The 17076-nt window shown below is 39.2% G+C and overlaps 1 protein-coding gene across 11 annotated transcripts in view; it reads right to left on the reverse strand.

The window, feature by feature from the left end:
• Positions 1-332: 332 nt before the first annotated feature.
• CACNB2 (calcium voltage-gated channel auxiliary subunit beta 2) overlaps positions 333-17076 on the reverse strand; it is a 316687-nt gene continuing 299943 nt past the window's right edge. For all 11 annotated transcript variants that reach the window (XM_081143572.1, XM_081143574.1, XM_081143569.1 and 8 more), the window contains 4 exons: positions 4839-4990; positions 3090-3185; positions 1835-2020; positions 333-922 (listed from right to left, as the gene is read on the reverse strand). In XM_081143572.1, the coding sequence (XP_080999698.1) occupies positions 428-922; positions 1835-2020; positions 3090-3185; positions 4839-4990 (929 nt within the window). In that variant the 3' untranslated portion in view covers positions 333-427. The remainder of the gene's footprint in view (positions 923-1834; positions 2021-3089; positions 3186-4838; positions 4991-17076) is intronic.

The raw sequence follows: 17076 nt of genomic DNA on the forward strand, positions 1-17076 counted from the left end.
TGACTATGCAAATCAGGTGCCTACATATTAAAAATCTGGAGAATCAAGAAATTCCACTTTTTATCTGGGCTGATTCTGGCTTGCTGGATATGTCAACTACAGTTTTGAAAAGGTCAGCTACATTTCTTAAAATACTAATGCCACCTGAATGGCAACAGAATTTGTTCAAGTGGCAGCTACCCCAAACAGTTTTTGAAAAGTCCAGTACACAACCAGAGGACTGCAGCCATACCAGGCAAATTTATATAGCACTTACAAAAGGAAAAAATGTATATTAATACTCTGTCATGCTATTGCTATTTAAGCAACAGCAATACAAAATATACAAGACAGATCACATATGATTGCAATGTCAACCCCAAAGATTTAGATTGAGGGTGCTGTTATACAAGACTTAAAAAAATCCCAAAACACAGAAGGGCCAAAGTTATTGGCGGATGTAAACATCCCTGTTCCACTCCCCAGCCTCATTCCTTTTTTTGGATACTCCTTCTCCATCCTTGTCACAGTAGCGATCCTTGGATTTATGACGGCTTCGTTGTTTGTTGGATTCATTGTGGTCCTGCTCTCGATCCAGGTCCCTGGAACGGTGCCGAGACTCCCTGTGTCTGTGCTCACTGCTCCCGTGGGGCTCCTCCCTGTGGTTGTGGTCACGGTATGGGGCATAGTGGTCCACATGTTCGTGGGTGTAATCTTCCTTTGGCTCCACGTAGGCAGAGTCTCGACTCTCTTGGGTTTCTGAGTCAAATGTCTCTTGCCTGGAGAGGCCTCGATTTGTACCACTGCGATGGTTGTGGTGCTGGGCTGAGGAGGAAACCCGGTGCTGGGATTTCTTGACTGGTTCCAGGCAGGGTTCTTCTTCAGCTTGGGACGCCGAACGGGCAAGAGCAGAGCGATCAGTCCTCTGATCACCTTGAGAACCCTGGTGTCGAAGGGGGAAAACACAGGCATCACCCAAGGTCAGAGTGTAAGGAACTAATGCATCACAAAGCAAGTCTATTTGAGTGTAGTTCCTTTTAAGTATCTAAAATGCCGAGATGAAATTTCACCTAGCCACATTACTTCTTTTGATGATGTCTAGTGGCATTTATAAGGTTTGGACTATGTTATATTGGACTTTTTAAATTTGTAAGTGCCTAGAACAGTACACAGAGTAACCTTTTTATTTGAATGATTAAATGAAGGAGGAGGGGGGGCATTCTTTTATATGTTTTTTTGTGGTTTAAATACAGATACAGGTCCTTGAGATTTTTCTACACATGGGTGTATACTCAACTACCTGTATTTGAATACATGTGGGAAGATTAAAAAGCCTTAGGATGTTGGCTTTGGCTTAAGGGAAGGATTAAGGAGAAAAAATATGAAATGCTTAAATGACACACGAGGAGACAAGCACTGTTCTAGCAGTCACATTAATAATTAAGTCATTAATACAGCAACCCAGAGATAGGTTGCCAATATTACTCCTGAGGCATCTAAGGGAAAGAGCAGATAGGTACATATTGAAGGTTATACGTTTGGTAAGAGGTAGAGCCCGGCTTTGCAACCAGGCAGTCTGATTCTACTGTCTGTGCTGCCGTGTGTAGAAAGTTCTATCCCTGTCTTAACATGTAGTAGAGAGTTCTAAAGTCTGTATATATTCACAGTACGTTGTGTTTACACTGCTTTTCTTAGATACACCACTCACGCTGAAGATGTTTAAATGACTCAATGTCTCAGCTTAGATAGAGCCACTCTACTGGCACAAGCACTGTGCTGGATGTCTGGGCTATCCCAGCGATGTGACCTTAGGCAGCCTAGTTTCTCAGTGAAGACGGTAAAGAACTCCTCTTACCTGTGAATTAGAGGCTGGAGTGGGGCTAACAGGCAGCGCTGAAGTGGCTAAAGTACGGCTAAGGAGAGGGTTGGGGAGAGTGCTGCTGGGGGGATGGGTGGCCTTCCAGTAGGCCTCCAGATAGTCAGCAAGGTGCTCACAAGCATCCTCGAGCTGGTTCTCATCCAAGATCACATCAAACAACTCCTGCAGAGGCAAACATTTCAGACAGCATGCTTATAGCAGCTTAGTACCGACTTGAGTTTCACACAGAAGGGAGGCAGGAAGGGGCTCATAAGCTGCACCACTTTGAATTGGCTAGGGCTTATAGGTTCCTTCCTCTTTTTCCATCCCGCTAACTGTCCTATTTAGTCAGATTATGTCAGTTTTTAGAACAGTGGATGCTTAACCAACAGCAGTGACCAGGAAGTGAACAGGTGTAATAGTAGTTGTTAAAGGGCATGATAGAAGAGTTGTCTGTCAATAGTGAAAACAGGAATTGATACTATGGTAGAAAGAGATCTAAAGAGAAAAAAATACAATCTGAATAGTACAGGAAGAAGCCTGCTTTGACACAGACTGAAAAGCTTAATCCTGGAAATTAAGGAGGTAAGATTAGGACATGAAATTTGGCAGAAGAAACTAAAACCACTGATGGTTTGACATGGTCCAAACTTCAAAAAGTGATTATCGTAAATGTTAACATACTCCAAGCTATCAAAATGGGTAGTCCTAATATCTGGAGCTTCTGAAATACTTGCACTTAAAAAAACAACCACCTAGAAGCAAGCCATCAATAGTCCCAAGGCATGGTATGTAAAGCATGAATTAGAAGTAGGACCGTACTCAGACGTCAGAATCTCTGTGACTGATTGTTTAGACATTTGTTTTTCCACTGTCGAAAGTCAATTTCTCAGAGAGCTATTAAGAGGCAGCAAGTTGACCCCTATAATTAATAGGATTAACCCCAAATAGATCTAATAAACCAAGGTTTTGAAACCACAGTCTTGTTCATCTGAGATATGAATGAGGTGTTAGATACAAAGCAAGGTGGCCACGGAACTTGACAAAGCTTTTTGTAAGCCATGACTCGGACAAGTGCTCATGGCAGGAGGCAGAACCATTCATTTCTTTGGAATGAAGCTCATTGCTAAGTGGGCAAGGATTCTTCCCCCCAATAGGCATGTTGTCATCTACTTTCTGTGTGCTTGTTTTTAAATGTGATGCCAGGTCTGATCTCTTCATGTGGATTATACTGTATACAGAGAGAACTTACTGGAGGACACTGGGACAGTTTATCTGCTGCTACCATCTGGACATTGAGGTGTTTAGCTTGAGATTTCCCTCGAGATTTTATTAACCTTTGTAAAACCTGTAAAATAAAAGATTTTTTAAACAGAGGGATAGCTGCACTTAGGTAAATGACAAGATTCACTATTCCTTTCTCTGGGGACTTTCTATATATATCACAAATGGCTAATAGATTGAGCTATAAAGTATAATGTATAAGATTACCTGCAAAATTGATATGTTAACATAAGTCTCAAGATAACTATCCATGGAGTTTTTTCTGAGTCCGTTTTCATGGCTAGCAGTTGTCAAACTTTTTGTCTCACGATCCCTTTGTTTTAAACAGTTCTTGAGAAATCCAAAAAGTATTTCTTTGTGTGAACTATATCTAATATTTACCGTATTAAAAATGAAAATATTCATTTAAAAATTAATTTATTATGTTAACGTAAATTACTTATTATTTCTAAAAATAGCTACACTTTTTGCAAATCTCTCCAGAGCCTGGCTTCTTAGAAGACAGTTGAAGCCTCCTATCTGTTTCTACATATAATCTGCTATAACGTATGGCTTGGGTTGAAATATGTGAAGAAAATCCAGCCTCCTAAAAATACGTAGTTGAGAAAAGGAATATTTTAGTAGCCTTTTCAGATAATTGTGGATATTCTTTGTAGTGTAGAAATAACACTAGTTTCTTAAAGACCAGTTGCTCTGTGAAATGTGAAACCATACCAGATAATGAACTTTCTCACTGTTACATAAATTCCATTGGCCTTCTTGGAATTTGAATGGTCTGTTACCATGCGTGATTGTAACATCATTCGTTGATCATTTGGAAAATAATGGTTCACTGAGTTCTTCACATCTTCCAAATGTTGACACACTTCATTATACAACATTAAAACATATTTGTTAATATTACCATTGATCTATCATTGATCTCATTAGAAAAGTCTCTGACTATTGGGAAACTGCCAAGCTCTCAAAGGTAGATACAAGTTTTCCAAAACTTGAATTTTTCTTTGAAAGCTTGAGTTCTATCATTGGTAACAAAGGCTGTTAGTAGTTTTCCTTGATGTGATACCCAAGTCTGAAAGCACAGCCTGTCAGTTCCTTCCTATAAAAATGGTCTTCCCTGAAGAAATTGGCCAGTTAGTTCACAACTCAAATAGTCATTACCGGTGGGTGTCCTCAAGATAACTAACCTATGTGGGTATATGCAGCTCATATGTACTTCCTATTTCATTACTCAGAATATTTAAGAGGCTTGTAGGAGGGTCAAAATTTAATAAAATTAAGTGAAACTGGTTATTTGGTTGGCTTTTTTTTCAAGGCAAGTGCATGGTGGGAAGAATACAGTAACTGCTAGTACTGTGTGGTACCAGAGTCTTGATTCATGCTTAGACACATGCAGTTTTACCTACCATTGTTTTTGCACCATCATCAAAACAGTGCAAAAGTGAATGGTGTTAAATATTATTATGGAAATAGTTTTAACCTTGTGAACTCTCTTAAAGTGTCTTAGAAACTCCCAGAGGTTCAACCACACTTTCAGAATCAGCTCTTCTAAGCCATGAAACTAATAATCATGCTTTGCTTCTATCAGTCTTAAAAACTGACTAACATCTCTTCAAACTCTCTATGATAGATAAAGATGTAGCCTGTTGTACCTGCAAGATAACATAAACATTTGGCAAACTTTGATTACAGAGCAAACAACAGTAAGCCTACTTACCTTAGGAGAAGAAATCTTTACATAAACTATAATAGGGGCCAAAGAGGTTTTACTGAGTTGAGCTGGATGATTAATAGTGTCCGCATCAAGGACTACCAGTTGCAATGTTCTTGCAAGTTCAAAAATCCTTTCTATTTCACTCTGAACTTCCGCTGTAAAAGGGTAAGCAGAGATTACTTAAAATACAGTATTTTTAGAGCAAATTGAGATAAAGAAAAATGGTACGTGATTTCTTTAATAGGAAGGTACAGAGGTCAGCCATTAGGTTAATGTTTATAGGCAGTAGAGCTGATAAAAGCGTTTTCTCCATAACATCTTCACAGATTTAGGGAATTCCTCTCAACCAGCTATAAAATTTACTTCCAGTATAACACTATTTCTAAGAGTCAACATTTTTGGCTCCCTCTGCTAACTTATTTTTTGAGCTGTAAAATTTCATTCTGTGAAACAGAAGCTTAAGAGGTAACTTTCATGTGTATGGTTCTGACTACTTTACCCAAGCAACCATCACCAGCTTTCCTTTCACTGCCTGGGCTTACCTGTGTTTATCACCTACTATATGCTTTCTGGATATTATGGAGCCTAAATGTTTATTAGCAAGCTGAAATACAACATATACTAGGAAAGACATTGAGAGTGTCTACAACCAAACTTGTCCAGAAAGACACTAATCACATTTTCCGCCAACGAAACAATGGTCCTGCAACATTCAGGTTTAATAGGGCAGTTATCTATTAGAGGCAGCACTACACAAATCTGAGCTATAAGACATACAGGAAACTTACCAAACATCTAAAAATCTACTTGAACACCAAGAAAATTTCACTCAGTTCATCTACTTCTCCAGGATCTCTCTCGAGTCTAAAACAGGACTATCCAATAGAATTTTCTGTGATGATGGAAATATTCTCTGTCATCTCTGGCCAGTATGATAGCTGCTAATCACATATGGCTACTGAGCACCTGAAATGTAACTAGTGTGAATGAGCAACTAAATTTGAAAAATGTAATTTAAATAATTAAAAATTAAGTAGCCAGAGAAACTCCTGTACTAGGCAGCCCGGGGCTGTAAAGCATAATATGTAACCTGTGGAGCCCATTATTATCATGAAGGGCCAATTCCATGAGACTTCAGACCTACAGAATAACTTCTAATTCCCCTTCTGCATCTGGATCCATGCAGAAGGTTCCTGGAGATAATTTTAACTACTATTCAAGAAAAGGTAAGTCACTAATTGTCTGCCTCACAATGTGTTATGACTAGAGTACTTTTATTTACCTGGGTGCCTTTAAAATTAGGGCCCACACCACTTGATAGACCAACTTTAAAATAGTGTTTGGTCACATACTACCCATAACATAGTCTTGCTAAAAGAAAGAAAGAAAAATTAAGCTTTTGGATCTACCAGTTTATTAAAAAAAACCCCACAGAAAATGGACAATCATATAAATAATACCAGTGTAATGTAGTTATAGCAAAATTCAGATCAGACCCCTGTGGAATAAGTAACCCAGTTTCTCCAAGTAAAAAATTAGAAGAAAAAAAAACCCACATGAAAAACTATAGAGTAAGAGACTCAAGGACCTATATAACCCAATCACAATGTATGGACTTTATTTGGATCCTGACTCAAGAATAGTAATATATATATATTTATAATATGAAAATAAAATATTTATATATAGATAGTATATATAAAATATGACAATTGGGAAATATATGGCTCAGTGGAAATATAATATTAGGGATGTATTAATGTACGATAATAGCGTTATGATTTAAATAAAAAGTCCATAATGTTTAGAAATACATAATGAAATATTTACAGATAAAGTCATATATTTGTGATTTGCTCCAAAATAATCCACAAACTATTGGAGAGGACTGGAAATGAAACAGTATTGGCTATGAATAGATGACAGTTGAAACTGGGTGATGAGTACCTGAGGTTCTCTATACTCTCTACACTCATATAAATTTAAGTTACCTCAAATAACTTTTTTTTAAATCCTCATCCGAGGATATTTTTCCATTGCTTTTCAGAGAGAGTGGAAGGGGGGGGGGGGAGGGAGAGAGAGAGAGAGAGAGAGTGATTGGTTGCCTCCATCTCATGCCCAAACCAGGGCTGGGGATCCAGCCTACAAACAAGGTATGTGTCCTTGACTGGAACAGAACCCAGAACCCTTCAGTCCATGGGCCGATGCTCTAACCACCGAGCTAAACTGGCTAGGGCTTAAATAACATTTTTAAAAATAAAAATGGTATTCTTATAATTTCATAATAATGTTCTAAAACATTACTATTGTTTAACTCTTCTCTGTTGATCGTTAAATTTTTATTTAAACTATAACCTGGATTCTTTGGGCTTTATAAATGTTTTCATGGCTACTAACCCCAGTAATCAGGTTATAATCTAAATTAACATTTATTGTAAGCAGGAATAGAAATTTGATCAGCCCACAGCTAGCATCATACTCAGTGACAAAAAGTTGAAAACTTTTTCTCTAACATTAGAAACAAGACAAGGATACCCACTGTTGCCACTTCTCTTCAACACAGTATTGAAAGTCTGAGTTTGAGTATTCAGCATATGATTGGAAAGGAAAAAGTAAAACTTATTCTTTGCAGATGACATGCTACTATATATAGAAAACTCTAAAGACTCCACCAAAAAACTGTTAGAATAAAGTCGCAGGATATAAAATTAATATTAAGAAATTGGATGTATTTTTACACACTCATACTGAACTACCAGAGAAATTAAGAAAAACCCCATTTACAGTTGCATAAAGAGCATAAAATAATTAGGAATAAATGTAACCAAGGAGATGAAAGACCTTACACTGAAAACTATGACTGATGATACTAAAAACACAAATAAGTGGAAGGATAGTCTGTGCTTATGGATCAGAAGAATTCGTATTTTTAAAATGTTCATATTACCCGCTGCAGGTTCAGTGCAATCCCTATCAAAATACATATGGCATTTTTCACAGCAATAAACAATCCTAAAATCTGTATGGAACCACAAAGACCCTTAATAGCCAAAGCAATCTTGAGAAAGAAGAACACAACTAGAGTCACTATGCTCCCCGATGTCAAACTACATTACAAAGCTGTAATATTCAAAACAGTATGGCCCTAGCATAAAAAAACACACATAGCTCAATGGAGTTGAATAGACAGCACAGAAATAAACCCACACATATTTATGTGGGTTGACTAATTTATGATACAGGAGCCAAGAATATACAATGGGCAGTCTTCAATAATGGTGTTGGGAATACTGGAAAGACACACGCAAAAGAATGAAACTGGTCCACTATCTTACACCATGCACAAAAATCAACTCAAAATGGACTAAGACTTGAAAATAAGACCTGAAAACATAAAACTCCTAGAAGAAAAACATAAATGGTAAGCTCCTTGACAGCTGATTTTTGAATTTGACAGAACAAGCAAAGGTAATAAAGCAAAAATAAAAAAGTGGGACTGTATCAAACTAGAAACCTTCTGCAGAGCAAAGGAAACCATCAACAAAATCTGAAGTGGAGAAAATATTTGCAAATCATATATCTGATAAGGAGCCAGTATCCAAAATTTATAAAGAATGCATACAACTCATTAGCAAAAAACAAAATCTGATTTAAAAATGGGCAGAGGATCTGAATAGACATTTTTTCAAAGACCTAAGGTGGCCAACAGGTACATGAAAAGATGTTTGGCATCACTAATCATCAGGGAAATACAAATCAAAACCATAGAAGTTATCACTTCACACCTGTCAGAATGACTTATCAGAAAGTCAACAAGTGTTGCCCTGGCCCGTGTGGCTGGGTTGGTGTGTCATCCTGAAGGGTCTTGGGTTTGATTCCTGGTCAGGGCACATACCCAGGTTGTAGGTTTGATCCCCGGTAGGGCACTTACAGGAAGCAACCAATCGATGTTTCTCACATTGATGTTTCTCCCTTTCCCTCTCCTCCCCCCCCCTTTGTCTCTAAAGTCAATAAAAAACATATCCTCGGGTGAGGACTGAAAAAATAGAAGTCAGCAAGTGTTGACAAAGATGCGAAGAAAAGGGAACCCTTGTGCACTGCTGATGGGAATGTAAGTTGGTGCAGCCACTACAGAAAGCACTATGGAGGTTCCTTAAAAAATTAAAAATAGAACTATCATGTGATCCTTCAGTTTCACTTGTGTGTATTTGAAGGAAAAGAAAACAACTAACTTCAAAAGATATCTGCTCCCCTCTGTTCATTACAGTATTTACAATAGCCAAGACATTGAAACAACCTAAGTGTACACTGATGAAGCAATGGATAAAGAAAATGTGATATATGTGTATATTTTATATTTTATATAGCCATAAAAATGAATGAAATCTTGTCATAACATGGATGGACCTTGAAGGCATTGTGCTAAGTGAAATAAGTCAGACAGAGAGAGAGAGAAATACTGTATAATCTCACCATATGTGGAAACAAAAACAAACAAACCCAAGACACTTAGATATAGAGACCAGGTTGATGGTTACCAGATGTATGGGGTGGGAAGTGAGCAAAATATGTAAAGGAGGCCCAAAGCCACAAACTCTGAGTTATAAAGAAATCGGGATGTAATGTACAACACAGTGACTATTTAATACTGAATTGTATATTTGAAAGTTGCTAAGGGAGGAGATCTTAAAAGTTCTCATCACAAGAAAAAAATGTGTAACTATGTAGGGTGATGGTAACTAGATTTATTATGGTGATCATTTCACAACATATATTAAATCTTTATCTTGTATACCTGAAACTGTTATATGTCAATTATATCATAATAAAAAAGATATTTTATCACAAAGATTCTCATTATGCACTCAGTTAATAACTATTCACACAGTCACAGAATCCCACACTTCAAATATAACTTAATGTGTTCAGAGGTTTGAGCACAATTATTTTTTTTACTGATTATAAATGCAGTATGTGTTCACTGAATAAAATCCAGGTAACTGATAAAATAATGCATTATCTTATGTATTCACAAATTTTATTAATATGTCAATATATTAATATATGTATCACGTATATGTGTGTATACTTAAATATACATGTACGCACATATATTTATCTTTCTAGTATTCTTACATGCAAAAATAAGATTTTAAAAATATAATTTTATTAATTTCAGAGAGAGGAAGGGAGAGGGAAAGAGAGAAGAGAGAAACATCAATGATAAAAGTCATTGATTGGCTGCATCCTGCATGTCCCCTGCCAGGAATTGAGCCCGCAACCCGGGCATGTGCCCCAACCGGGAATCAAACCATGATCTCCTGGATCATAGACCGATGCTCAACCACTGAGCTACGCCCGCCAGGCAAAAATAAGACACTTTTTAAACTAAGGGGTAAAAAATGAGGTATTCTAAAAGATTTTAAAATGGCTTTTCAGAATCCCAGTGCAACATATTAGTAAATAAACCTTAAGGAAAGATGATTAATAAATTTTGAAGAATATATTTTTAACTTCCAAGTAAAACTGATGACTTCAAAAAGAAATGTATTCCTACTAGGGGTTTCCTTTGACAGAGTACATCATTCTCAGAGCTTATTTCAAAAAAGAGAAGTGAAAACTTACCTGACATTCATTTCTGAAACTGAAAAGGGCATAAAGCCAGTTTGGTCCTTCAGAGTTGTCCTCTCTAGGGCAAAAATGCACCCTCAGCAAAAATGGGCAACTCTTCCACATTCTGTCTCACACAGTGAATGAAAACGTGCTTATCAAATGAACAGTATTTTATCGATACTTTATATCCCTCATATCTAAAAGCAGTACTCAGGAACAATCATCATGTCCAAGACAAGAAAGAAGGAAAGTTAACTTTAGGAAGACGTTTCAGTAATCAAACAATACTGTGCAGAGAGGGGAGGTTATTACTTTCATTGTAGCTAGTGGTGGGGGGCATCTAAGTGGTCAGCTGGGAATTAATAAGACCTTGAGGCAGCTCTTGTGTCAGTTATTCAGTAATTCCAGTGCCATTTTCATCATCACTAAACACAAACCCTAATTTTGACAACTGCTTACAAGAAGGAACCTGTAAAGCCCCCTGGAAGAACCTTTTCCTTCCACGCAGCCAGTACGTTGGGCCTCTGTGCGCTCTCAGGCTTGGGGCAGAAACTGGGCTCATCACTTCACAGAGCTGTGTGACCCTTGGGGTACATGCTTACCTTCTTGGGGTCTAAGTATTCTCATCTGTAAAGTGGAAATGAGGACCGAGTGAACACACAGCACCTATTACAGCGCCTGCTCCCGAAGCAGTGCTAATAAATGTCACGTATGGCTTTGTACCTACCTCTGTTAACACTTATCTCACTGCATTTCAGTGATGCCATTAAAGACATTTCCAGTAGGCTGTGAACTGATGGAAGACTGGGGACAACACAATTACTGGTCAGCCTTCCCTCTGTGAAACCTGGTCCCTAGTTAGCGCTCAAAAAGCATGTTGAATTCGTGTACGTAAAGGCTGCTGTTGTAGAAAAAGTCACTAAATAAATCTTTAAAAATGTGAATAGTGCAGCTGACTACCAAAATACATGAAGTGAAGTGCTCCCTTTGGGTTGACACTCCGGGAGCCGGGCCATCAGAGGGATGCTGTGGAATGTGGAATAAGTGTGCTGATTGCACCAGACAGCACAGCTACCGTGGTAATGGAAACGTCAAAAGGAGGGAAAACATGAGATTCGTAAGATCGGCCAGTCCCATAAATTCTGCATTTATTTACAATCCTAATTTTATAGCCTGTCACCAACCCTTCATTCTCTATAAATTATTCTCTCTCAAGAGAAGACAGATGGTCAAGATCATTTGAGTTGACCTGTCTTCGGAGTTCACTCTGTTATATGCATCCTTCTACTGAGCCCGAGCCCGAGCCCATCCAGTGAGGACTGACTGACTGATTTACCAGTTTTTAAATTTTTCAGGTCTAAGACATGTTTCTTTTTTTTGTATTGAAGATTCGTTTGAATCTTTGTTGATCCTACGCCAAACTTTTATATTTATTTTTAATAGGCTTAATCTTTATTGTTGAAAGTATTATAGATGCCCCCTCCCCCCCTTCATCCCCCTTCACCCAGTTCCCCCCCCCTCCCCAAACCCTCCCTACACTACTGGTTGTCCATGGGCTATGCATATATGCATACAAGTCCTTTGATTAATCTCTTCCCGCCCTCCCCACCCTCCCTCTGAAATACATCAGTTTGTTGCATGTTTTAATTTCTCTGTATCTGTTTCTTCTATGTATCAGATCTGAATTTATATCTTACCTACTTTAGTTACTGAAAATAAAGAAGGGAATTATATATATAAACCACGCACTGTATTTGGAAAATTAGAAATAAAACTAATAGCAGCCTCCATTGACTGTTCTACTGTGTGGCAACTACATCATGTGCTTCTCACAACAATCCTAAGAGGTATAATCTTAATATCATTGGTACTTTCGAGTGGGAAATGGACTCAAAGACTAAGTAATCTGCTAGTTTAAAATCAATACAAATAGGAAAGACCTAAGAAAAGAAAGAATAAAATAAAGATTAAAAGCATGATATAGAAAATGGAAAACAGAAAAAAATGGTAGCATTTAGTACTCTGAATAATCTTAAGGAATAGCATATACACACACACCCATACTGACAGCTGGAGTACTAAAGTATCAGTTTTGTACAAAATAACTTCAGCATGTTTCCCACACAGCAGAGTCCATATAATACACAGGACATGTTATTTAACAGGTTCCATTGGCAGAGGAGGGGGGAATCCTCTCTGACCATTCTCCTGCCCTAGTGCTACCATGAGAAAAACTAAAATATCCTCATACTTACAAATAGTTAATATATAACACATACATTCCCCTTCTCTACAAACTATTAGAAAAAAATGTATGCTGAGTTGCTGAGTTTCTGAGTTCAGATGGCCTGCTCTGGCGCCACGGGCACCTTCCACGTGGCCCAGGGACTCTTCTTCTGACTCCCCTGCGTTATCTAAGCACTAAGTCAAGCATGGAAATGCCGTCAGCAAAGTCAGTGGGCCTTGCCAGTCTTTATCTTTGACAGCCCTGGAGCAGGTGGACCAGTAAGACGCTCACGCTCTCCTCAGTGTGACTGTTCTTTTCTACTTTTCCCTGCACTGCTCTGGCAGCTGCTGCCAACCCCCAAAATGCTGGTTCTTGTCAGGGCTCTGGGCTTCTCTTCTTTCACTCCCTTCTCTGGCTACATGTGTAAACAACTGGCTTCCAAAAGTACAGTCCGTCCTTGTTATTTGTGGATTCTGTACTTGCAGACTTCTCTACCAGCCAAAATTTATTTGTAAAGCCCCAAGTCAATTCTCGTGGCACTTTCGTAGTCAGTCACTCAGGGACGTGCACAGCAGCAAAAAATTGGAAGTTCCCCAATGTGCACGTTGACACTGCCTTCTTGCTCCAGCTCATACTGGAAACAAGTGTCCATTTTGTGAGAAGTTCAGTACCATGTTTTTCTCGTTTGTATTTGTGTGTGTGTGTGTGTGTGTGTGTGTGTGTGTGTGTGTGAGAGAGAGAGAGAGAGAGAGAGAGAGAGAGAGAGAGATTTCACTGTTTAAAGGGGTTCCTAAACCCTGGTGCTGAAGTGCGGTCTAGTGCTACTAAGTGCAGGAAGGTGGTGATGTGCCTCACAGAGAAAAAGGTGTTAGCTAGGCTCTGTTCAGGCATGAATTATAGAGCCCTTAACTGTGTTCAGTGTTGAGTCAACAGTGTATATCAAATAAGGTGTCTTTAAATAGGAACATGCAGAAAATAGGTTATTGATTGACAATACTGTGGTGAAGGCCTGGGGGGCAGGAGTGGAGGGGGTCAATGGATGGGAAAAAGGGGACATCTGTAATACTTTCAACAGTAAAGATAAATTTTTAAAAATGTTGTGACCAGAGGCTTGCAGGAACCTATCCCTACATTTCTGCTAGAAAAGAGGCTCAGTGTCCGCAGGGACTTACAGAACATAACTACCATGAATATTGAGAATCAGCTGCACCTATTGAGTTCCAGATCTGTATATACAATCGCCTGCTGGGCACCGGATGCTCCGTAACACTGCAAATTCTACATGTTTACAGGTGCAGTCGTCACCTTCCTACCCCCTCCCCAGTCCACTCCCTCAAACAGGCTCCTTATCTGGAACCCCTCACCCTAAACCCCTTATCCTCCAAATAACGCCATCACTCACCCAGTTTCTCAAGGCAAAAAGCTGGAGATTATCCTGGGGTTTTCTCCTTCATGAGCCGCATTCAACAGACTGATGAATCCTGAATGACCTCCGGATTCCTTTTATTGTCATTCCCTCTGTCACTGTCTCACTTCACGCCTCTCTTATTCTCTAACTTGAATGATGACGACACCCTCCTAAGTGACCTCCCTGTCCAAGTCTTCCCCATCCCCCTGCTAATACAGGGATTCGTCTGAGGCTCCAATTTTATTACGTACCTATGTTTCCACACAGAGTGCACTATTTCGGAAGCTGCTTCAACAGAATCCTAATTTTTCCTCACTTCCACCGCCCTGTTCCATTACCTTTTCCACAATGCTGTGAGTAGTGATCCTTCTAAAACAAGTAACATCATGTCACCTCTCTGCTTACCTACAGCTTCCTGTCACATCCACACTAAAAGGCCTACAGGATAAATATATTAGACATCCTCCTGCCTCAGGGCCTTTGCACTTACAGTTAGTTCCCTCTACCCAGAATATTCTTTCCTCACAAGACTACAGAATTCACAACATAAATCATTCTGCTAGATGTCACTTCCTCAGAGAGGCCTCCCCTGACTTCTCTTATAGAATCACACCCTCCTCCTCAGCTTACTCTCTGTCGCTTGGCCTGCTTCTGGGGCTCATCAACCACTGACTGACTGACTATATCTGTCTATATCCATATCTGTTAGCTTTGCTGTCTTCCCCATGAAACAAGAGCTCTGTAGGAGTTAGTACTTGGTGTCCATCATTTCCGTGTCCCCGGCACTTAGCGTAATGTCCAGCATGTGGTTGGTAATCCAGTATTTGTTAAAGGGATGAATAAATGCCCCAAAACTACATAGTTTCATAATGTCTTAAGGATAAGCTTCCACATTTTTAAGTATCTTCTCCTTCCGATCTCTGGTGTTATATCCCACCTCTCTCTTTTATTTATATATTTTCTTAAACTTTTTTTAAATTTATTGATTTTTAAAGAGAGGGAGGAGGGAGTGGGGGAAGAGAGAAATATCAATTTGTTGTTCCAGTTATTGATTTTTTTTTTAAAAAATATGTCTTTATTGATTTTAGAGAGAGGAAGGGAGAGGGAGAGACAGACAAAAACATCGATGTGAGAGACACAACTGCTTTCCTATTGGTTGTCTGCCACAGGCACCCTGACTGGAAGCAGAGAGCGAACCTGCAACCCTTGACCAAGGTACATGCCCTTGACCAAGAATTGAACCTGAGACCCTTTGGTGCATGGGCCGATGCTCTAAGCACTGGAACACACCGGCCAGGGCCACTGGTTGACTCTTGTATGGGCCCTGACCAGGGATTGAACCCTTAACCTTGGTGTACTGGGATGACTCTAACCAACTGAGCTACCCAGCATCTCTCTCTCTCTTAAAAACCATTCACTCAACCAAAGTAAAGCATCTATGTTTTTTTAGAAGCCTATTGTTTAAAATTCCTCTTCATGCCTTTCCCTCTTTTCTTGGCTAAACCCCATCTTGCTTAAAGTCTCAGCTCTGGCTTATCTCTTTGGAAAAGCCTTTCCCAGGGGCTTACTCCCTCCTGCAGCAACCGGTTCAGTGCAAGCCCACTTACCACCCTCTATTCCGGGGGCTGTTAACTTATTTGTCTTAATGCTACACCAAGATCCCTGGGGGCAGGGGCTTCATCTAATTCATCTTTTTATTCCGAGGCTTTTGCCTGACATTCATTGTCTAGTGTATGCTCAATAAAGTATATGAAGTGGATGAATCATTTAAAAATAATATACAGCTAGTAGTTACAAAGAGTCTTGGCAAGCGAAACAAATTTGTCATGCCACTGATTCAACTGATGAGTCTATAAATGAATCACTTGACTGTTAACAGTCGAATCAATGAAATGACCATTTTATAACAATAACTATGAGCATCAACAATGTATAAGAAGAGTTTTCAGGGTTGCAGAGGGTAAGGATGTGAAATGAAGTCACTATAAAAATGTATGATCACATTCCGCCTCACCAGTACATTCTAAAGCTAAATTACTGAAGTTTACTCGCTGAGGGTTATTAGATCGACAAAACTAACTTCTAGACATTATCATGACTACCAGATAAAGTTTATTATTTTAAAGTCTCTTCATTGTTTAAATAATATACTTCAAAGTAGACTAAAAACTTCTATGTTAAAACCCAGTCTCTCAAAAGATTTATATATTTAACATACAAATAGAAAAAAATAAAATCAAAGATCTCTTACAAGACCAAGAAAATGTACTTTATAAAAACAGAAACCTAATGACCCAGTGAGTTCCATGAATAACAGAGATTAACCTAAAACTCCAAGCACATGCCAAAGAGAGGAAACAGCTGCCCCAGGGCGTCATTCGATCAGATCAGTACCTGTTAATGAACAGTACCCAAACACAACCCTGTGAGCACATCAACTGAAATCTTTACACTGGTTTTACAAACAAAAATAAAATACTGATACACGATATCAGCCGGTGGGAAACAACCAGGAACTGACTTCATCTTCATCCAGCTCAAGACACACACACACTACACTACCCTGGATATGAGACAGTTATTGATATAATTCAACTATTAAGGAATTAGGGGTAGCAGCCATCCTTTACGGAGGACATACTATGTTTAATCCTTACAGTGATATACAGATTCGTTACTATTATCTCTTTTGTTTTAGATGAGGAAACTGGGCCGTAAAGAGGTGACAGACTTGCTTACGGTGACACTGACGCGAAGCCAGGGATTGTCTGAGTGTGCCGACACCGAAGGTCCCATAAGTGAAAACAAGCCGCCACCAAAACATTCGTGCTGACAGCCTGTGGAATTTTTAACTCAAACCTATCGTCACACATTCTTCACGCCGGGAAATCACTGCAACGGGAGCCTCAGCTACTGGCAGCGCCGTCTGCTGCGTCTCTGCTCGGTGACACACGGAATTAGCATCTCGTCAGACTCATCGGCAGCGCGGGGAG

The sequence above is a fragment of the Miniopterus schreibersii genome (genome assembly GCF_964146895.1).
Source record: "Miniopterus schreibersii genome assembly, chromosome: 1".
Classification (NCBI taxonomy): Eukaryota; Metazoa; Chordata; class Mammalia; order Chiroptera; family Miniopteridae; genus Miniopterus; species Miniopterus schreibersii.